Raw genomic sequence first — 24566 nt, forward strand, 5'->3', positions numbered from 1 at the left:
AAAAATTCTTTACAAATTACACATTGGTATGTGGAGACATAGAAACACATAATATTTGAGATTTTTAGAAGAAGAGAATCAATGCTCTCAAATTTTATTTGAAAAATGGATGATGATTTTCTTTCTTTAAGATTTATCTTTAGTAAATGCACTTTAAAGATGTGAGAAAACTATCAAATACCAAAGGAGTGTGTGAGAGAACAACACCATTTGTGCCATCCCAATTCATAAAAGCACACACACGTGCTCTGAGCAGCTTCAGCAACAGAGGAAAAAAATTCCTGATCTGTTAATTCTAGTTATAATAGTATATTACTTAATATAGATCTTGAATTCCTTTTCATAAATGTATTAAATATGCCTTTATGGTATCATTTTCAAAGGCTTGTATCCACTCCCACCACAAACTGAATCCATCCTCCATTGCTGCTTTTGGTTTATTTCAAAAAAGCTGGGACAGGCAGTTTATATGTTGGATTGTTCATGTAACTGTATTCACTTGGTTCCTTGGAGGTGAAAGAGTGCTTGAGGACTCAAGAGGTAGCTTTAAGAAAAATTCTGGCAGGGTAGACGTCTCACACACCTGATGCCACCACCTGATTCCCTGCCACCCCTGCACTCTCAACCCCGCACATGTGCACTAGATAATGACATTTGGCCGTCCAGGGAAGAGAAACTCAGCCCTGAGGAATCTACTGCCCAAAGGGCCTGTGCTTTTTTTAGAGGGTTTCCTGCCTCAAACCCTCACGCTACGCATGATGGTCCTCAGGTGTCCTGTGTTAGAATATCTCTAGTTCAGTGCTACTGAAAACCCAGTCTAGGGGAGAAACGACAGCACCAACAGGGGATTTGGTTAAAGATGCCATTTCATGGGCTTCTCTGCAAACCTGCAGAATCATAACTTCTTAGAGTAGGATCCTGATACCCAAGGGATGCTGTGTGCACGTTACAGCATCTTCAGTAGAAGAAATGCTTAGCTAAGTGGTTTCCCATCCAGGTTCCCATTACAGAGATCCACATGTGGAGTTTTGAGAACTATGTCATCACCTGTGGCCTCCCCACAGAGTCTCTGTCTGTTGTGGTCTGGGTGGGTGCATCAATGTTGTTTCCCAATTAAGGGCTCCAGGTGATTTCTACAGGGTGAGGCCAGGGTTAAGCGGAAGGGCTCCTTGGGGTACATTCATGCGAGTTGAGGCACAGGCTTTGGTCCAACTGGAGATAACAGAGGCCAAGCTCTGATATGGACTTGGAAGGGGAAGGACAGTACAGACCCTATTCCCCATCTGGCAGAATTTTAGGACATCTGTGTGAGTGCAGAGCCTGTGGAGAGATGGAAAACAAAAGCACACAGTTTGGTCTCCGTGTAGAGAGATCATTATTTCCTGAATCTCTCCTGTGACAAAGGATGGGAGAGGGGACTTTTTCAATATTTGAAGAGCTTCTGTCTGTACAGTGTGTGGTAGGTAGCAGATGACGGGGCTGTGCTCACACTTATGAAGGCAGATTCTCAGGATCTGCAGACGTGATTCCTCCTACATACATATCCGCCTGAAGAAAACAGCTTCCCGAGCAGGGAAGAGGAAGAGGAAGAAATGGCAGGTTCTCAGGTAAAATGCATTCCACGTGCCCCAGCTCAGAGGCTGTGTCCACTTTTCTCCTCCTGAAATGCCATGGATTTAGAATCTGCCAACCTTTAATTTTCTACTTCTGCTGTTGCTGCCCAGTGAGGTTATTTTTCAACTACTTTTTTTCCCATACTTTTCTTGCACTTATGATCGTCAGGTCAGCTCTTCAGGAATAAACTTCTCCCATGTGCCCCAGAGCCTTTTCTCCATTCTCCCTTCACATCCAGGCTCACCTTTACAGCATGAAGAATTCCTCACCATGAATTAATGATGTTCAACTAATGGGAATTATTCCCTTTGTGACAGGAATCAATTACATGGGAGGTGTTGATATCCAGGATTCCCTATTGAGGTGGAGTTCTGATGGCCAAGATATATCAGCGAAGGAAGGGAAAATGTAGCTTTCAGTTTTCTAATATGGATGCAGCATCAGCTCCATAGAATACAAGTGTTAACAAAATTCACTTTGAAATAGGGTGGCATTAGTGGCCCCAGAAAAACTCAGGAATTTCTTAAAAAGAAAAAGAGTAATTAGAAGAGACTTGCTCACTATATTTGTTAGAAAAGACCTTACTATTTAAATGCACTATTAGAGTTACCAGAACATGAGGTATATGTGGACTGAGAATTTGCAAAAAGTGATGTGTATTCATAATCAAATTTAGGACTATGATTTCCCTATTTATTTTTTAAGCCAATAACTATCACAGCGCTGGTAGATGTGTCCTGTGTGTTTCAGTCACCTGATATCAGTTTGTCCCATTACAGCTGATTTTCACTTTGGTTCACTGGTGCTCTCTGCCAGATTTCTGCATTATAGAAGTTAATATTTTTTCCTTTTAGTATTAATAAGAGTGTTGGAGGATTTATCAAGAGATGTGCAGAAGCCATCACATTTAATCTGGAAACTCCTTTTTCTTCTTAGTTTCTCTTTGTTTTGCAGTTTGATTTGGAAAAAGAATGCTCTCACCTTTGTTTACTGAAGACACTGACTTTTGCAAGGACAAGATTGCAATCAATGAGGCCTCAGTTCTATAAGATTCCATTTCATTTCATGCTCATGTCATGAGACACGCTCTTCTTTTTAACTTCTTTGAATATTTTTCTAAAGAAATTTTTACAGAAACTCCCATATGAATTTGTGTTCAAGTGTGTTGTTTCTAAAATATAGCTCCAACACAAATGATAAAACAGAGATTTTGAAAAGAGATGTCTCTCCAGAAACAATAGCTCTAACTGTCTTATTTTATGTGATTGTGTGTTCATTTCCTAGTGCATTTAAAAATACACCTTAGATTTATAGAATTTACAGAAGTGACAATAATCTTTGATTTCATTGATATGAAAATTTTCTTTCTCTATCACTTTCTTCAAGTATGTCCATAGTTCCTACATTTGTATGCATGCCCTTATGTGCATAAAATGTTAACATTATTTGATTCTGTTCTTTCTTGTTTCCCTCTTAATTTGTTTCCTATTCTTCTCACAGTTACAGAACCTGTTAGAAACACACATTAGAGTTGTCTCTTTGCATATCGTGTCTGTATTCTTTTTTTTTTTTTTTAATATGCTACTTTTTTAAAATTATTTATTTATTTTTTCCCAAAGCCACAGCAGATAGTTGCTTATCATAGTTGCACAGCCCTCTACTTGCTGTATGTGGGACAGCGGCCTCAGCATGGCCAGAGAAGCGGTGCATCAGTGCACGCCGGGATTGAACCCTGGCGCCAGCAGCGGAGCACACACACATAACCACTAAGCCACAGGGCCTGCCCGGTCTGTGTTCTTTTAAAATAAATTCTAGTTCAGATTAACTTTTAAGTAAAACCCAGGCTCTACTATTCACTGGATATTTGACAAAACATTCGCCAAAGAGAGGAAAAATAATATTCTTGTTCTCCAGATTATGTGGTTCATGTGATAATACATAACATACTGTTACAGCGATATCTAGTACATTGTAAATTTTCAAAAAGGATTGTTGTTGCCACACTTACTATGCTATTAGAACCTGTAATTTCCACAGCTCTTTCAGTTCAAAGTCAACCATGGATTCTTCCTTCTTGGTCTACCTCTTTGCTATTCAAATGTGTGGCCCTTGTACCAGAGGCTTTACTGTCCAGATGTTAAAGAGATTATTAAAAATCACGGAAACCCACGCCACATCCCAGAACTCCTGAATCAGAATTTGCATTTAACAAATCTCCACTTCATTGAGGAAGAGTTAAAATTTGCTAAGTGCACTTTAAACTCGCCGTGACTGTTGCATGTGAGAAATATTCACAACTTATCCTGTCTGATATAAATACAGCACTCACAAATGCATATGCCTGTACTGATGGTTTAATTTTGTAATTTATCTGCCACAGGAGTATAGTCTCTACAGCGGTTTTGTGGATCATATGTCATCCTCTTTCCTCAGAGTTCCAGATCATATTGTAGAATATTACTTTGTTAAAAACTATTAATTATGTATTTCAGGTCACTCTCCTAAGTCAGAATCAGACCCCTTTAATCTCTCATTTCATATCGTGTAAAGCTATGAATTCTGCCCAAAGACACTTGGTAAATGTGTGTTTTATTCCAGGGACTGTTGACCTTCAGGGATGTGGTCATAGAATTCTCTCAGGAGGAGTGGGAGTGCCTGGACCACACGCAGCAGGAATTGTACAGGGATGTGATGTTAGAGAACTACAGGAACCTGGTCTCCTTGGGTGAGGATAACTTCCTTCCAGAATTCATAATCCACCCTCTTAGAGTTTTGATTCCTTTGTAGAATGTTTCCTAGGAGCTTCTGCTTCCTACAGTAGAGTTTCAGATTGTTGCTTTCAAGGAAAAAAATGGGGAAGTGTTAGTGTAGAAAAGAAAGGCTTCATGAAGTTTCATCATGACTTTAACGTTCCCCTTTCTTGAGGTGATCTGCATCCTTCACTCTATATTAGTGGTAATTCTATAAACTCAGTGCCATAAAATAGTGTTCCCCTCATATTAAAGTGCAATTTCATCCCTTATTTTTAAATTTTATTTTATTGATGTCATAATGGTTTATAACAGTGTGAAATTGCAGTTGTACTTTATTATTTGTCAGTCACTACAAAAATGTGCCCTTTTACTCCTGTGCCTACCCCCAAGGCCCCTCCTCTGTTAACCACTAATCTCTTCTCTTTGTCCATATGTTAATCTTCCACATATAAGTGAAATCATATGGTGTTTGTCTTTCTCTGTCTGGCTTATTTCACTTAACATAATACCCTCAAGGTCCATCCATGTTGTGAATGGGACGCTTTTGTCTTTTTTATGGCTGAGTAGTATTCCATTGTATACACATACCACTTCTTATTTATCCATTCATCAGTCGATGGGCACTTGGGTTGCATCCATGTCTTGGCTGTTGTAAATAATGCTACAGTGAACACAGGGGTGAAGAAGTCTCTTTGAGTTGTTGATTTCAAGATTCTTTGGATAAATACACAGTAAGTGGAAAAGCTGAGTCACATGGTATTTCTATTTTTTTTTTGACTTAAATCTATTTACTTGGTAAATAGTTTTTTAATTAATTAATTTTATAATTGATGTCATAATAGTTTATGACAGTGTGAACTTTTAGTTGTACATTATTGTTTGTCAGTCACCATATAAATATATCCCTTCATCCCTTGTGCCCACCCTAATCCTTTCCCCATGGTAACCACCAAACAGTTCTCTCTCTCTGTGTTAGTTTATCTTCCACATATGAGTGAAATCATGCAGTGTTTGTCTTTCTCTGTCTGGCATATTTCACTTAACATCATACCCTTCATGTCCATCAATGTTGTTGCAAATGGGACAGTTTTGTCTTTTTTTATGGCTGAGTACTATTCCATTGTATATATATGTACCACATCTTCTTTATCCAATCATTAGTCAAGGGACACTTGTGTTGCTTCCACTACTTGGCTGTGGGGATTAATGCTGCAATGAGCATAGGGATGCATAAGCCTCTTTGGATTGTTGCTTTCAGGTTCTTTGGATAAATACCCAGTAGTGGGATAGCTGGATCATAAGGTATTTCTATTTTTAATTTTTTGAGAAATCTCTATACTGTTTTCCATAGAGGCTGGTCCAGTTTGCATTCCCACGAGCAGCAAATGAGGGTTCCCTTTTCTCCACAACCTCTCCAACATTTGTTATTTTTGTCTCGTGATTATAGCTACTCTAAGGGGTGTAAGGTAATATCTTAGTGTTGTTGTGATTTGCGTTTCCTGATGATTAGTGATGTTGAATATCCTTTCATGTGCCTATTGGCCATCTGTATATCTTCCTTGGAAAAATGTCTGTTCATATCCTCTGCCCATTTTTGATTGGTTTGTTTGTTTTTTTGTTGTTCAGTTAGCGTCAATTCTTTATATATTATGGAGATTAACCCCTTGTTGGATATATGACTTGCAAATACTTTCTCCCAGCTGGTAAGTTGTCTTTTCATTTTGAACCCAGTTTCATTTGCTTGGCGGAAGCTCTTTAGTTTGATGAAGTCCCACTTGTTTTATTTTTCTTTTGTTTCCCTTGTCCATGTAGACATGGAATTTGAAAAAGATCCTTTTATGGACCAATGTGGAAGAGTGTACTGCCTATGCTTTCTTCCAGGAGTTTTATAATTGGGTCTTACCTTCAAGTCAGTGGTCCATTTTGTGTTAATTTTGTGTATGCTAAATGAAGATGGTCTACCTTCATTCTTTTGCATGTGGCTGTCCAGTTTTCCCAGCACCATTTTTTGAAGAGACTTTCCTTTCTCTATTGTATTTTCTTAGCTCCTTTGTCGAGATTAGCTGTCCACAGATGTGTGGTTTTATTTCTGGGCTTTCAATTCTGTTCCATTGATCTGTAGGTCTGTTTTTGTACCGGTACCATGCTGTGTTAATTATTATAGCTTTATATAGCTATATATTTTGAAGTCAGGGATTGTGATGCCTCCAGCTTTGTTCTTTTTTCTCAGGATTGCTTTAGCTATTCAGCATCTTTTGTTGCCCCATGTAAATTTCAGTATTCATTGTTCTGTTTCTGTGAAGAATATCATTGGAATTCTGATTGGGATTGCATTGAATATGTAGATTGCTTTAGATAGTATGGACATTTTAACTATGTTTTTCTTCCAATCCATGTGCATTGGATGTCTTTCCACTTCTTTATGTCATCATTGATTTCTTTCAATAATGTCTTACAGTTTTCATTCTATAGGTCTGTCACATTGTTGATTAAATTTATTCCTAAATATTTTATTCTTTTTGTTGCGATTGTAAATGGGATTGTATTCTTGAGTTCTCTTTCTGTTAGTTAGTTATTAGAGTGTAGAAATGCAACTGAATTTTATAAGTTGATTTTGTACCCTGCAACACTGCTGTAGTTGTTGATTATTTCTAACAGTTTTCTGATGGATTCTTTAGGGTTTTCTATATATAAAATGTCTGCTAACAGTGAGAGTTTCAACTCTTCTTTGCCTATTTGGAATGCTTTTATTCCTTTTTCTTGCCTAATTGCTCTGGCCAAAACCTCCAGTACTATGTTGAATAATATTCGAGTGGTGAGAATGGGCACCCTTGTCTTCTTCCTGTTCTCAGGGGGATGGCTTTCAGTTTTTCCCCATAGAGTATGATGTTGGCTGTGGGTTTGTCATATATGGCCTTTATTATGATGAGGTACTTTCCTTGTTTACCCATTTTGTTTAGAGTTTTTATCATAAATGGATATTGGATCTTGTCAAATGCCTTCTCTGGATCTATTGAGATGATCATGTGGTTTTTATTCCTCGTTTTATTATTGTGGTGTATCCACATTCATTGCTTTGCAGATGTTGAAACGTTCCTGTGTCCTTGGTATAAACCCTGCTTGATCATGGTGTATGATCTCTTTAACGTATTGCTTTATTTGATTTGCCAATATTTTGTTGAATAGTTTTGCATCTATGTTCATTAGTGGTATTAGCCTTTAGTTTTGCTTCTTTTTGTTGTCCTTGTCTCGCTTTGGGATCAAGGTGATGTTGGCATTCGTAAAATGTGTTACGAAGTGTTCCATCTTCACTTTTTGGAATAGTTTTGAGAAGGACAGACACTAAATCTTCTTTGAATTGTTTGGTAGGAATTCTCTGGAGAAACCATCTGGTCCTGGACTTTTATTTTTGGGGAGGTTTTTGATTACTGTTTCAATCTCTTGTGATTGGTCTGTTCATATTCTCTATTTCTTCTTGATTCAGTTTTGAGAGGTTATATGAGTCTAAGAATTTATCAATTTCTTGATTGTCTAATTTTCTGGCATATAGTTTTTTTCATAGTATTCTCTTATAATCCTTTGTACTTCTGTGGTATCCATTGTAATTTCTCCTCCTTCATTTCTTTCTTTCTTTTTTTTTTTAATTTGAGCCTTCTCTCTTGTTTCCTTAGTGAGTCTGGCTAAGGGTTTGTCAATTTTATCTTCTCAAAGAAACAGCTCTTAGTTGCCTTGATCCTTTCTACTGTTTTTTCTTTGGTTTCAATTTCATTTATTTCTGCTCTATGTTTTTATTATTTCCCTCCTTCTGCTGATTTGGGGATTTGTTTGTTCTTATTTTTCTAATTCTGTTATGTGTAGTTTAGGATTGTTTTTATTTGAGATTTTTCTTGTTTGTTGGAGTGGGCCTATATTGCTATCAATTTTCCTCTTAGGACCACTTTTGCTTCATCCCATATGAGTTGGTATGGTGTATTTTCATTTGTCTCTAGATATTTTGATTTCTCCTTTAATTTCTTCAATGATCCATTGGTTGTTCAGTAGCATGTTGTTTAGTTTCCACATATTTGTCACTTTCCCAGCTTTCTTCTTGTAATTGATTTCCAGTTTCAGAGCATTATGGTCAGAAAAAGATGCTTGATATGATTTCAATCTTCTTAAATTTATTGAGGCTTGCCTTGTTTCCCAACATACGGTCTATCCTTGAGAATGTGCTATTTGCACTTGGGAAGAATGTGTTTTCTGCTGTGTTTGGATGGAGTGCTGTCTTTATAACTATTAAGTCTTTCTGGTCTAGTTTTCTTTTATGTCCACTGTTTCCTTGTTGACTTTCTGTCCAGATGATCTATCCCTTGATGTAAGTGTGGTGTTAAGTTCCCCTACTGTTATTGTGTAGGGGAACAATCTATCTCCTTTTAGGTTTGTTAATAGTTGCTTTATGTACTTTGGTGCTCCTGTATTGGGTGCATATCTATTTATAAGTGTTATGCCTTTTTGGTGGAGTATCCCTTTTATCATTATATTCTGCCCCTTTGTCTCTCATTGCCTGTTTTATCTTGAAGTCTACTTTGTATGATATAAGTATGGCAACACCTGCTTTCTCTTGTTTGCAATTAGCTTGGTGTATCCTCCTTCATCCTTTCGCTCTGAGCCTGCGTTTGTCTTTAGAGATGAGATGTGTTTTCTGAAGGCATCATATTGTTGGATCTTGTTTTTTAATCCATCCTGTCACTCTGTTTCTTTTGATTGGAGAATTCAATCCATTTACATTTAGAGTGATTATTTATATATGAGGGCTGAATGCTGCCATTTTATCACTCATTTTCTGGTTCTTCTGTATTTCTCTTGTTTCTTGTCCCTTGTATTTCAAACGGCCAATTCAGTTTGGTAGTTCTCTTTGATGGTTTTTGAATTATTTATCATTTGTGTCTCTGTTCTGATTATTTGTTTAGTGGTTGTCATGAGGTTTGCGTAAAAAATCTTGTAGATGAGGTAGTCCATTTTCTGATAGCCTCTTATTTCCTTAGTCTAAGACAATTCCATCCCATTCCTCTTCCCTTTCTAAGTTATTATTGTCACAACTTATTCCATCTTGCATTGTTAGTTTGTGGTTAAAATGAGAAGAATATAGTTATTTTTGATGTTTCTTCTTCCTTTATCTTTAATGTTATAATTAAGTGTTTGCTAACCTGTTCTGATACAGAGCTGCAATTTGATGATTTTGTCTGCCTGTTTAACTCCTTGCTCAAGGCTTTGTAAACACTTTCTTTTTCTTTCAGCTATGAGGGCATTCTTGATTATTTCTTGTAGTTCAGGGTGGTTATTGTGGTGCTGAACTCTGTCACCTTTTGTTTATCTGGAAACGTTTTATTTCTCCATATGTCTGAAGGATATTTTCACTGGATAGAGTACTCTTGGCACTGAAAGGTTTTGTCTTTCAGAATTTTGAATGTATCATTCCACTCTCTCCTAGCCTGTAAGTTTTCTATTGAGAAATACACTGAAAGCCTGATAGGGGTTCTTTTGTAAGTTATTTTCTTCTGCCTTGCTGCCCTTAATATTTTCTCTTTGTCATTGACTTGTGCCAGTTTTCCTACTGTATGCCTTGGAGAAGGTCATTTTATTTGATATAATTAGGAGTTCTGTTAGCTTCTTTTACTTGGAATTCCTGCTCCTTCCCCAGGTTTGGGAAGTTCTCAGCTGTTATTTCTTTGAACAAGCTTTCTGCTCCATTCTTCCTCTCCTCTCCCTCTGGAATAGCTATAATCCATATGTTGCATTTCCTAATTGAGTTGAATAATTCGTGGAGAATTTTTTTCATTTCTTTTTAGTCTTAGTTCTCTCTCCTCCTCCACCTGAAGCAGTTCTATATTTCTGTCCTCCAGATTGTTAATTCTATTCTCAATAATATCAGCTCTGTTATTCAAGGACTGCAGATTTTCCTTTATCTCATTCATTGTGTTTTTCATATCCAAGATTTCTGATTATTTTTTCTCTATAGTTTCAATCTCTTTTGTGAATAATTCCCTGTGTTCATTAATTTTGTTCCAGATTTCATTAAACTGCCTTTCCTAATTTTCTTGTAATCCATTAAGGTTTTTATGATAGCTCTTTTGAATTATCTGTCATTTAGTTTGTAAATTTCTGTGCCTTCAGGATGAATTTCTGAGTGCTTGTCATTTTCCTTGTGGTCTGCGGTATTAATATATTTCTTCATACTATTTGATGGCGTGGATTTGTGCTTTTGCATGGTGATAGTATCTGGTCACAGTTCCACCTGCCACCACTCGGAGGGTGTCAGGAAGTTGTGTGTTCTGAGCCTGCTGCCATCCCTGGTGTCTATGCCTTCCTTTGGAATCTATGTTGACAGCCCTTCTTCACTGCCCACTCAAACTGCTGTTTTTCTAACATATGCATGAGCCCTCTGACAAGTATCCCTTGCTCTGGCAGAGCTGGTGTGCCAGGTGGGGATAGGGGTTCTTTTTCATGTGTGCAGTCCCAGGGTCTTCTCACTCTGCCCTTGCTCTCTGCCCTCTTGGCTTGCTGCCTTGATAAGGACACCCCACAATAACTTAGTCTCCTCTGTGTAGAGCTTTCCCATGAGCTGTGAGGAAACTTGGATAGTGAAGCCATTCCCATGGAAATCTGCCCCTCCCCCCCTTTTCTCAGAGCCAGTGCACGATCCCTTTACCTCCTTCCACTTCTTCCTGGGAAGTCTAGCACCTCCACCATCAGACATATAGCTGTGTGGGTCTCTCAGATGTCTTTTGTGTTGTGTGAATGTCTCTGTTGGTTTATGAATGTCCTTTTTGATGTATCTTAGGGGGTAGATTCTAAGGGAAGTGCTCGTTCTGCCATGATGCTGACATCACCCCCTCCCATCCCTTATATTTGACTCAGTAGTAATTAGGAGTGGAACTCAAGATCTGAAAATTTTAAACATAGTCTAGTATAGGAAAGAAGCTGTCAGAAAATAATACTTTGGGAAATTATTTTCTAGAATATTATAATATTCTACAACAACCTCTCTTCTCTCTTGAGCACAATACTTGATTGTAAATTGGAGAATCTCCAGCAAAACTCATGTTTCTTGTTTTAATAAACAGGACTTGTTGTCTCTAAGCCAGACCTGGTCAGCTTTTTGGAGGAAATGAAGGATCCCTGGGTTGTGAAGAGGAAGGAGACAATAGTCACATACCCAGGTAAGTGGAAATGAGTAAAGCAGATGACACAGCTGAGAGCTGCAAAGGTCAAGGAGGAGGCCAAATCTTAAGATGTGTTTTGGGAATATTTATTTCAATGGAAATTATTTTGAAAATCTAGGTTTATTTCTGTTGCTGTCCTAGAGGGACATCTGCTGCCCTCTCTTGCCATGCTCCTAAATCCTCTAAGCCTTCTCCTTCTGCTCCAGTGATCATCCATCACATTCACAGAGAGAAGCAAAGTCTGCCCCTTTTCTGTGAGGGCCTGCATGACATCCATTGCCTTGGGGATCTGGGAAAAATCTATGCACATTTCTGAGGAACTCTATGTTAAGTCATTTTTTATGTTCTGTCTTTACTTCATGTCATAAGTATGTGAGGAGAGTGAGTAGGGATACTGGGTTTTGGTGCAGAAATCCCAGTAACACTGAGGACAGATATCATATGCTTTTGGCTCTATAATTTTCAATCTATGGAGACTTCAAACATATCCCTAAGATGTTCAGATGTAGAAATGTTATTATAGTACAAAGCACCACCCTAAAATAAGGAAATGTAATCCTCTATTTCACTCCAATATTTCCTTTTCCTTGTGTGAACTAACATGAAAAATTTCAAATCTATAAGCCCCAATTCCTCAATGGTAAAATAGTTTAATGTATCTATGTACCTTATAGAATTATTAAATAAATTAATGCCATGGGGGAGCTTAGAACATTGCCCATCATATATTAAAGTCTGAATTATTATTTTATTTATTAATAACTATAATTTTATAATTTCATCTGGTTTAGCATGAAGTTTCCCAGGACTGTATCCTATAAATTTTCACTCTCCAATTAGTTCTATGTCAAATTCATCCATGATTTTAGATAAAAATGTTCTGATATAACACACTCAAATGTACACATTTAGTAAGAATTGTGTTTGATTATCAGTAGGAACTCCATATTTACGAAAATCTTTGGTTCATAAATTTAAGTTTACTTCAGGCAAAAGTAGTCATTATGTTTTCCATCAAATTTCCACAACGCCTGTCTGAATCATGGTATAATTTAATCCCAAATGTTCATTTTATGTAACAGTGATGTTCTGCATATTTTACAACTTTCATATTGTTCCTTTATTTAGAAATGAAGGGATTTTTTTTCTTCTAAACGATGGATTACAGCCGTTCCATCTTGCATAAGAATAGCAGCAATACATTAATAATATAATAAATTTCTCTAGTGTCTTTTACATGCTTATTCATTCAAATTTTTCAGCAGTACTTTCATGAATGATTATAAGGCATTTTACTTTGAAATTTTCCTGCTATATAACACATGCCAGTCATTGAAAATGCTAGCTCTTCATGGTCCCACAGTGACAGTTGAAACTTATAGTTATATAGAGGGATTTTTTTTTAATAGTACATCTATATTTTATTTAGAATTTTGGAGGCTAAATTTTCTCATAATCTTATTTTCCAATTCCATAATCATGGGCTTTCTTTTTTTTTTTTCTTTTGTGAGGAAGATCAGCCCTGAGCTAACATCCATGCTAATCCTCCTCTTTTTGCTGAGGAAGACTGGCTCTGAGCTAACATCTATTGCCAATCCTCCTCCTTTTTTCTTCCCTCAACGCCCCAGTAGATATTTGTATGTCATACTTGCACATCCTTCCAGTTGCTGCATGTGGGACGCAGCCTCAGCATTGCCGGAGAAATGGTGCGATGGTGTGCGCCGGGATCAAACCCGGGCCGCCTGCAACAGAGCGCCCGCACTTAACCACTAAGCCATGGGGCGGCCCTGGGCTTTCTTTTCTATGGTAGTTTCCTCCAAAATTAGTTAATTGTGTTTTCTTAACCTATATGTTATGAATGTGAATAATAGTTAACTCAGTACCGTTAGGACAATGTGGAATTTTTTTTTTGTTTTGTGAGGAGATAAGCCTGAGCTAACATCCGTGATAATCCTGCTCTTTTTGCTGAGGAAGACCAGCTCTGAGCTAACATCTATTTCCAATCCTCCTCCTATTTTCCCCAAAGCCCCAATAGATAGCTGTATGTCATAGTTGCACATCCTTCTAGTTGCTGTATGTGGGAAGCGTCCTCAGCATGGCCGAGAGGCAGTGCATCGGTGCGCCTGGGATCGAACCCAGGCCGCCAGTAGCGGGCCCAGCGCATGTAACCGCTAAGCCACCGGGCGGGCCCTGTAATTTAATTCAAATATGAATCAGCCGTATGTCTGTTGCTAATATAATTATGTGTGTGTTTGTCTGTAAAATTATTACCCCTACTCTGTCTGTGAATTATCTGGTTTATTTCCTTTCTTGGTTAATGACCAATGGTTGTTTCATTCCATCTGGGTGAATAGTCATGGAAATAGTCTTAACTTCACATTATTTATTGATGAATTTATATCCTATTTATGTGAAAAGAACATTTTTTTAATTAAAGGTAATTTTTGAAAAGTTTTGTAACTCTATCACGTTAAGTATTATTTTTTTCTGTTTAATTGTGGTTAAAAACACATGACAGAAAATTTACCATCTTTAATGATTTTTACCTGTACAGGTCAGTAGTGTTAAGTATATTCACATTGTTGTACCACTGATCTCTGGGAATTTTTATTTTGCACAGCTGACTCAATACACATTAAGTAGCCACTTCCTCATTTTCTCTGCCCCAAGATCCTGCTAACTACCTTCCACTCTTTTTCTTTGAGGTTGATTATATTATATTATTTACATAAGTGGAATCATATGTAACTCATATGGAAACTCTCTTTTTGTGTCTCATATATTTCACTTAACATAATGTCCTCAATATTTATCCATGTTATATCATGTGAAAGATCTGTTTCCTTTTCAAGGCTGAATAATAATCTATTGTATGTATATGCTACACTTTCTTTATCCATTCTTTTATTCATGGACACTTGGCTTGCTTCCACCTGTTATCACTTTGGTGAATAATGCTACAATGTACCTAGGTGTGCAAATAACTTTTGCAGATCATCGTTTGAATTATTTTATATGTATACCCAGAAGTGGGATGGCTAGATCATGTAATCATTTTATTTTTAATTTTATGAGAATCCTCTATAATGTTTTTAATAATGGTTGCACCATTTTATATTTACACCAACAATACATAAGTGTTCCAATTTCTTCATATCTTTGCAAACACTTATGTGTTTTTTTCTTAATTTAATAGTGGTCATCCTAATGGGTGAGATGTGATACATCATTGTGGTTATTATTTGTATTTCTCTAATGATTAGTGATTCTGATCATCTTTCAAATGTTTGTTATACATTTGTATATCATCTTTAGATTAATATTTATTCAATCTTTTGCTAATTTATTTAATGTGTTGTTTTTTGATTTTATTGATTAGTAGAGTTCTTTACATATTCTGTATAATAACTACTTATCAGATATATGCTTTGCAAAAATTTTTCTCTCATTCCACAGGTAGTCTTTTCACCCCATTGATTGTTGCATATAATGTGCACAAGGTTTTTCATTTGATGCAATCTCAATTGAAATTTTTGCTTTTGTTGCCTGTGCTTTTGCTGTCATAAACAAGAAATCACTGCCAAATTGAGTGTTATCGATTTTTCCCCTATGTTTTCTTGTAATAGATGTACATTTGGAGGTTTTATGTTTAATTTTTTTTTTTTTAGTAAGTTTAGCCCAGAGCTAACATCTGTTAGCAATCCTCCTCTTTTTCTGAGGAAGATTGGCCCTGGGCTAACATCTGTGCCCATCTTCCTCAACCTTATATGGGATGCCACCATAGCGTGGCCTGACAAGCAATGCATCAGTCAGTGCCCAGGTCCCGAACCTGCAAAGCACTGGCTGCAGAAGCAGAGTGCACAAACTTAACCAGTGCGCCACCGGGCTGGCCCTATGTTTAAATCTGTAATCTGTTATTGAGTTAATATTTGTATGTGGTGTTAGGTAAGGTTCCAACTTTATTACTTTGCATTTAGCCATCCAATTTCCCCAACACTGTTTAAGAGACTGTCTTTTCCCCATTGTGTGGTATAGGCACCCTTGTTGAAGGTCATTTGACCATATATATGAGAGCTTATATCTGGACTCTGTTCTCTTCCATTATTCTACATCTGTCTTTATGTCTGTACTAAACTTTTTTGATAACCATAGCTTTGTAATGTGTTTTAAAATCAGGAAGTGTGTATAATTTCCTAGGATTCCTCCAACTTGACACTTTCTGTGGAAGATTGTTTTGGATATTTGGTGTCCTGTGGCATTCCATAAAAATTTTAAGATGAGCTTTTCTATTTTGTCAAATGTGTCATTATGATTTTGGTAGGGATTGCTTTGAATCTGTAGAAAATACAGATGGATAGTATTTACAGCTTAACAAAATTAAGTATTACAGTCCAGGAACATGGTATGTGTTTCCATTTTTTAATTTCTTCCCTAGTTACTTCCAGCAATATTTTATATTTTTCATCATACAAGTCTTTCACCTCCTTCATTATTTTAACCCCTAAGTATTTTATTTTGTTTGATGATATTGTTAATGTAATTTTATTCTTAATTTCTTTTTTGGATTACTCCATGTTACTATACAGAAACACCACTAGTTTTTATGTGTTAATTTTGTATCTTGCATTTTGCTAAATTTGTTTATGACTTCTATGTTTCTTTTTTTAGTGTGGATTCTCTAGGGTTTTCCACATATAAGATCCTGTCATCTGTCAATGGAAATCATTTTACTTCTTTCTTTCTGAGTTGATTGCTTTCATTTCTTTTCCTGTCTAATTATTCAGGCTAGGATATCCAGTTCAATGACAAATGAAAGTGGTGAGAGCGGGCATCTTGCTTTTCCTGATTATAGGAAAAAATCTTTCAGTCTTCCACTATTGAGTATGATGTCAACTCTGGGCTTTTCATATAGTCTTATATTCAGGTAGTCTCCTGAATTCCTATTCTGAGTGTTATTTCATGAAACAGCATTGAATATTGTCAGTTTATTTTTCTGCATCATTTGATACTGTTAGTAGTTTTGACCTTCATTCTGTCAATTTATCCTTACATATTTTGTTTTCCATATTTTGAAACATGATTGAATTCCAGGAATAATTCCTACTTTTTTGTGGTGTATAATTCCTTAATGTGCTTTTGACTTCAGTTTGCTAATATTTTATTGAGGATTTATGAATCAATATTCAGCACAGATATTAGCATGTAGTTATTTTTACTTGTAGTGACTTTGTTTGGCTTTGATATTGGGTTATGCTGACCTCATAGAAAGTGTTTTGATAATTTGTCTCCTCTTCAATTTTAGGAAATGTTTGTGGAGAAATGGTGTCAATTTATCCTTAAATGTTGCAAAAATATCCAGTGAATTCATCTGGTCCAGAGCTTTTCCACATTGGCAGTTTCTTTTAAATTACTGTTTTAGTCTAGTTACTGGTTGTAGGTTTGTTGTATTTTTATTCCTCCATGCTAATGTCTACATAAGTTGTACCATTCTAGAAATTCATATATTTTATCCTATGTGTTTAATATATTTGTATATAATTGTTCATAATAGCCTCTCACAATTACTTTTATTTCTGTGGTATCATTTATAATGTCCCTACTTTCATTGCTGATTTTATCTTCTCTCTTTTATTATTAATTGAGCTAAGGTTTTGTCAATTTTATATGAAATTATAAACTATATTCACTGAGTGTAGTAAGTGGCATAATTTATTTGATATCTTTCAGCTGTGTCATCTCATCTCACCCCAGGTTTATTTTCATACCTTATTACACATCAGAGGATCCATATTGGACAGAAGATTTACAATAGTATTGAATGTGACAAAGATTTTAACCAGTCTGAAAAACTTCTGCAACATCAGAGTATTCATACTCAGCAGGAATCTTACAAATGTAAGAAATGTGGGAAAGTCTTTAGTCAATCATCAACTCTAAGTAGACACAAGAAAATCCACACTGGAGAGAAATCTTACAAATGTAATGCATGTGACAAAGCCTTTAACAAGTGTACAAACCTTACTCGACATAAGAGAATTCATACTGGAGAGAAACCTTATAAATGTAATAAATGTGGGAAAGCCTTTAACCAGAGCACAAACCTTCCTCAACATCAGAGAATTCATACTGGAGAGAAACCTTATAAATGTAATAAATGTGGGAAAGCCTTTAACCAGTGCACAAACCTTATTCGACATCAGAGAATTCATACTGGAGAGAAACCTTATATATGTAAAGAATGTGGCAAAGCCTTTAACAGGTGCTCAAACCTTACTCAACATCAGAGAACTCACACTGGAGAGAAGCCTTATATATGTAAAGAATGTGGCAAAGCCTTTAACAGGAGCTACAGCCTTACTCAACATCAGAGAACTCACACTGGAGAGAAACCTTATAAATGTAAAGAATGTGGCAAAGCCTTTAACTGGGGCTACAGCCTTACTCAACATCAGAGAACTCACACTGGAGAGAAACCTTATAAATGTAAAGAATGTGGCAAAGCCTTTAACTGGAGCCACAGCTTTACTCTACATCAGAGAGTGCTTACTGGAGAGAAACCCTACAAATATAATGAATGTGGAAAGAAGTTTGTCCAAAATACACACTTTAGAAAACACCAGAGAGTTCATACTGGGGGGAAAAAACTTTACAGATCTAAAAATGTGAGAGAGTATTTAATCAAAGATCAAATCTAAATAAATATGAGAATTCATACTAAAAAGCAGTCAGTCCATCAATAACACTTTTCAGATATGACTCTAAAGCATAATGTTTATTATAGAAAATAATCCAAAGTTAAAATTCTTTGATTATTTGTTAGTATGCTTCTAAGGATCAAGGGCATTAATGTTTGGACTGATATACTTATTTTTAGTGTATCCTTTTTATATTGCCAGTATTTGAGATTTTTGAAAAGACAATATTTTTAATGTAATTCAAGTCTCAAATCATTTCACACTGTGCTTTTATTCCTAGTTTGTATGTGAAATCATGTGGTTGATTGTTGCTGCCTCAATGATATGAGAGACTCTTCTATGTTAGGTGAGATTCATCATACCTACTTTTCCATGGAAGATTAAGGACACTGTATTGTACAAACTATGAAGAAAAACTACATGGAGAAGCTGTTTGTGGTTGACTGATAACATTGATATAATTCACCATGAGGTAACTATTCAGGGTGTCATTCTTTCTATTAAAGTAAGACAGAGGAGCATTCTGAATTTTAAATCGTTTTACCAATTGCTATTTAGGAATAAAAAACAGGAAGTTCAGTAAAATCCTGATCTACCTTCCTAATAGTAATAGATAAAATTCATGAAACTTAGTTGACATTGTTGAAATAAAGTAATCTTCACAGATATCTGAGCTAAGTATAGCCCGTCCCTAAAATGGCATAAAATTAGAGCACATCTATGTTTTCTAAATAATTAGCTTCAGTCTCAGAAACCACAGATAGCACAATTCTCAGATCACTATATAGAGGAACAAGAATGCTTCTTGAATTCTTGTCGTGTATTTTGACTAGAGATCATACAGTGGATTTTGAAATGCTTTATTTAGATTACGTGTGAATTTAATATATTTTAATTAATAAAATCGAATGTTTTTAACATGTTAAAAGTGACATGTAATAAATGAGATATTATCCCACCACCAACAATAACCTCTCATACCTTATTTAAGGTTGTAGATGAGGATGGTAACAATATACTTTTTCCTAATGCAGTGAAATGACATCACTAGTAACCTCTTTTTCTAGCAGGCTTAAACGTCAAATAATTTGAAATTATATTTCCCATAATTTATATATTGTATCTTTTCCTCCTTTTTGTAACTAAAGGGACATTAAAACAGTTATAATAAAGATTATATAGGACATTGTCAAGAGTTTACCTAAACTATTCAATGATATTGCTGCCTTGGCATCCATTTGTGTAGTCAAGCAGCTTGTGGGGGACTTTACCTGACCCTAGCCCCTCCCATGAGTACATGCCCTATAGAACAGTCTCCAAAGTCACAAGAAAATGTGAGTTCCTGGTATGACTTCCCTGGTGGCCCTTGTTATCAACAGTCTCACCACCTACCAATGCCTTCCTCTTGTTAACCCCTTAGATGAGACCCCAACAGAGCTTACCAAAATCCCATCATTTTGGTTTGAATTGGCTTATTCAGACTTAGTCCAGGAACCCCAAAACTCTCCACTCATGGACCCTAATAAATGCATGGACCCCCAGTACTGCCTCTGCCCCTGTCTGCGTCCTGCCTTGGTCTCCCCATGTGGGCCCTGAATGCCTGCCATGTACTTCTTCCAGGACCTGTGAGTAATAGAATTTCTACTTCAACTTGCCTTGTAGTCTCTTGTTGAATTTCAAGTCAACTTCCATCCCATGGGGACTCTACTTGACAAATGTTAATTTAACAAAATCACAACAAGCATAACTAGCAGCCACACTGTTGGAATTCTGAATCACTATTTGTAAAATTGGACCCTATATTTTTCTTTGCACATGACCATTTTTTGGCCTATAGAGCACAAGCAGATTTTCTTGGTTCTGATATACATTGAATGCAATATATAAATATATTAAGCTAAATATATACATTATGAGTAAGAGAACTAAGCAGGAAAATGTGTCAGTGTGTGAGAATACACATCTTCAGAACAAAAGGAAAATACTGGATCGAAACAAATAATTTCAAAATTGTTAATGATTTACTAACAAACTAAAAACTTTAGAGTTTTGCATGCAAATTTATTTTGTTTACTTTACAATGAGTTCATTTCTCCCAAGTCTCATGACTCCTGGCTTGAGAATCTCCCTATGCAAATCTTGGCTTTTATATTGCCTGTTAATCATGTAGGATTTATGATATGATTTATTTGTTCCAAAGATCATGAAATATTTCTTATATGGCCTGCTCAGGGATTGTAAGTATGATTTCTATTAAATTTAATGGTGCTCAGAAAGTGACTTGAAGATGAGGGTAATTCTACAGTGAGCATATTATACTGATTTTGTTTAATTAATACATTTTATCCCTTCTAGAATGGAGAACATCACTTATGTCAACGTTTCTTTAGTTACGTTTTCTTTCACTTTTTATAAATGACATCAACAAAGTTATTCACTTGACTGTGACAATTTGATCAGGTGGAAACTTGGAGACTTTATAAGCCGTGGAGATGTTTTGACATTTATGTGAAAGGAACTCACAGGACATTGATGGGTGTATAATACATACTCTCTAATTATAAGAAAAATATTCTTACAGGAGTGAAATTGTAGCCTCTAGTAGGAGACAGCAAATGTATAGGATGAATAATTGAATGAATTCTGCCTGTGGGGAGGACACTTGTTTTCTGGCTGCACAACTGACACTCTGAATTTAGGAGAAACATCTGTTTGTTTCAATCCTAATTATCTCCAGTTCCTCTGTTTGTCCTCATTGTCATTGCAGCTACATATGTCACAGCCATTGCCCTTCTTTGCCTTTGCTATGGCTACAGGGTTCTCACTGCTCACCCCACCTCATGTTATCCATGCAGGCTTTGTAGGTTCTGATTTTCTAATGCAATGAGAACTGAATTTTATCTGAAGCACTTGAGGCCAATTGTAGGGTTCAAATGCAACATTCTGATCACTTAATTGAGATAAGAGGGAAGTAGTGTGCATGGGCCAGTGGATTTATTCAGGCAGTTAGCACTGAGGAAGATGTGAAGACAGATAAAAGATGATGATGGCATCCTTCTTAGAGAAGAATTAAGATCTATTGAAAGCAAATAGGGAGAATTCTTTTGAAATGTGGAGAGGGAGCTTCCTTTAATCACTCCAAGGTCTCAGGCAGCTACTGGTGGCATCACCTGATGAATAAATGTGACAGAGATGGACTTGGCAAATGTGGTGGGTTTCTGAGGATCAAAGAAAACAGATTCTGTCCTTATGAGTTAAATGAAGCCCTGGGCAGTACTGAGAACGAGATGCTGTTGGGAGAAAAGATTCTTGTTCTTTCCTATTCTTAGATCAGTGGCAGTGGATGGAGAGGGGGTGTTGGATGAAGCAAACTTTGTCATAGCTTTAAAATGTCACATGGCTGTGTAGATGTTGGCAATGAAATAGTTTTCTGGATGCTGTAATAGACAGGATCAACATGAAATGTGCTGTGTTCCACACAACCCTAGTATCCCAGGTGTATAATCCAAACATGGGTTACATATACTGCAGAGGAGTGACCTCACAGGGAAGATGACCCACAGGAGTTGTATATTTTGTCTTATGAAGACAATGAATAAATAGAAGATAAGGTCTGATAAAGTGGCTTAGACACCCTATGGGATATGCTTTTTGCCCCATATTTTCTCTCTGTTCTTGTCTACATCCAGGCATTGTGTGTATACTCACTGTCTCATGGCCCAAGGTCCCTGCCTCACCACCAGGCATCAAACCACATTCCATGTACCAAGAAGGAGGAAGTGTAAGTCTGATAGGACATAGGAATTTAGTTTTGAAGCCACTAAGCTTTTATTTAGGAAAATCTATCTGCCCCAGGCACTTCTCTTTACATATAATTGCCCAAAACGCTATCATATGGCCATTCTAAGCAAAAATGTATTTCTGTAGCAAAGGTGAACACATGGGAAGATCACGCGGAATGGCTACTGTTAACTGAACTGTTTCACAATATCTGACACAAAAGCCATCATTTTTTGCACTGGAACAGAGTGTTATAAAAAGCCCCTCCAATTTAGACTATGCTTAATTCAAATGCACAAGAACTTCATCATGTGCTAGAAGAGTTTCATATCCTTTAGAGGTGGGCATGAAGAGCTGGTTAAACCTGTAGTTATGTTATTTATGATTTTACAGTGTAAATTATCATGGAGATAATGATAGAATGCTATATTCAACCCCATCATCAAATATAAAATCTAGTAATGTTTTGTCACATGTGTTTCAGATCTTAATGGAATATTTAAATAAATTCCAATTTGTTTTATGTTGGATTATCTTGATGCAAGAATGTGAGCACAATGGTATATTTGGGAGGTGATCCCAGGGAGCACAAAGAGGGCAGTGAAGGAATAGAGACATGAAAGTGGATGAAGCCAAGAAAGTCTACATTTAGAGTCAGATTATTTTTATTTACACATATATATATATATTTCTGTGTATCTATGTATTTTTGGGTTACAACAGTAACATCACTACAACCAAAGAGTGTTTCCCAGAGTCACTTCCCTGATGATAACTCATGGATGAAGTCTGACTTAGTTATTGTAGAGGCTGTCAAGTTAGGATGTGTCAGAATTACCTGGAGGATTTGTAAAATCACAGATTGCTGGGCATACCATGTGTTACTGTCTTTGGACCACAGCCCCATATTTTTCTTTCTTACAAGTTATCAGGAGATGCTAGTGGTGTCAATTTTTGAACTGACGCCGGGGGACACTTAGGGTTGTCTTCTGCAGGATGAATATTAGTTCTTACAAGATGCAGTCAGATACACAGGTGACCATGAATAGATTTAAATAGACTCTGTTCTTGGTTATCAATATGTCAAGGTGGGCTCACATGTAGACTGGGCTTCTCCTGTGTTTTCACCTTGGAAGCCTGAGCTCTATACCTGGTCTATAGTGGCCAATTAAATATCTCCTCAGGGTATATGTGTGTGGCCTGGGCTGGAACTTAAACTCTCAAATCTCAGACTTTGAAGACCTATTCTGTGTGGAGACATCTGAATGATCCATTGAGTGTTGAAGAGAGGAGAGATTCCATAAACAGGTCTCCTTTTAAAAGGGCATTGACCTGAAATCCTCCTGTTGCTATGAAGTACCCAGCTTCAAACACTGACTATACCAATATTTCAATGAGTCCCTAAATGTACTTTTAACTAAGTTACTTTTGTCAGTTAAAAGAGAATAATATTATTCCTAACACATAGACTTGTGAACATTAAATTCATTAAAATAGATAAAACTTTAATAACAGTGGCCCATACAGTGTAAGTGCTGTATAAGAAACACATCAGAATTTGGTGAATATATTAAATTTTATTTTTCATGAACAAGGTAGCCCACAATTCATGTTTCCATGCTGAATTCTCAATGTTAAATGTAGCTACTAAACCCCGGAAATGACATCTGTGCATTTGAAAATTGGAATGATCTTCCTGGTCTAGAGTTTCATTGAAATCCTGAAGAGTTCCTCACTTTTATGTCATTATCTTTTCCTTTACTGCAGTGGAACCAGGACCAGCTCGACAGGTTTTGTTCTCTGTCACCTGAACATATCCAGCTGTTGGTCATATTTTCTACAGGAATCCCAGAGACCATGGCAGCTTTTGGTTTGAAACATTTTCTCTATGATTTTGGTGCAAACATTTTCTAGTATCACAGAGTGACCAGAGTTGTGTCCGTTGGGAACACTGGCCCCTTGAGTGTCTTCCAGGCCATCACCATCAGACCCAGTAATTCCAGATGGGTAAACCTTAAAGTAAAACTCTTCAGCTCGTTGGCTTCTTCAATATTCTGTGCTGGATTTTGTATATGCATGACAAGAGGAACAACAACAGCAAAAACTGTAGGTATTGGATCCTGTTGTGCTACATGTCATGACAAAGCCATAGACTTACTGTCTGCAGCATTCGTGTCCACCACTTGATGTTTTCTGTTTAGATCTCCTTACCTGGGCCAGTGACTCCACAGTTTTGATTTTGTGCAGACACAAGCAGCGGTGCCAACACATTCGTGGGAACAATATCTGACCTAGCTCCTTCTCTAAGAAAACAGGTACCCAAATATCCTTCCCCTAGTAAGCACCCTTATATATTTTATATCCTCGTTTCCATAATTTTCATTTTTCTCTTTTTCATTAGACCATCTGGAGGTAAGTGAACAGCTCTACCATAATCAATGCATGTTTTCCAACTGTGAGCCCCTTTATTCTCTTGAGTAATGACCATTGTGTATCCAGGGTTCCTCTGTGTTCTGGAGGAA

General features: G+C 36.7%; 2 protein-coding genes across 2 annotated transcripts in view; both read left to right on the forward strand.

Moving 5' to 3' along the window:
• LOC147912746 (uncharacterized) overlaps positions 1-24566 on the forward strand; it is an 88834-nt gene that overhangs the window by 26246 nt on the left and 38022 nt on the right. The window contains 1 exon segment of the mRNA XM_087422332.1: positions 17343-18231. Coding sequence (XP_087278458.1) covers positions 17343-18231 — 889 coding nt within the window.
• On the forward strand, positions 1593-11580 carry LOC106803297 (KRAB domain-containing protein 5). The gene is made up of 3 exons (XM_014794326.2): positions 1593-1607; positions 4213-4339; positions 11471-11580. The coding sequence occupies exons 1-3, from the start codon at positions 1593-1595 to the stop codon at positions 11578-11580; spliced, it is 252 nt and encodes an 83-aa protein (XP_014649812.2).

Source organism: Ceratotherium simum, chromosome 33 (assembly GCF_057802395.1).
Source record: "Ceratotherium simum simum isolate JZ-2026a chromosome 33, ASM5780239v1, whole genome shotgun sequence".
In the NCBI taxonomy this organism is placed as follows: Eukaryota; Metazoa; Chordata; class Mammalia; order Perissodactyla; family Rhinocerotidae; genus Ceratotherium; species Ceratotherium simum.

Bases quoted from the DNA above. Each gene is read 5' to 3' on its own strand.
- LOC106803297 (XM_014794326.2), top strand. The intron at 4,340-11,470 runs GTGAGGATAACT...TTTAATAAACAG, and splicing joins CAGGAACCTGGTCTCCTTGG to GACTTGTTGTCTCTAAGCCA.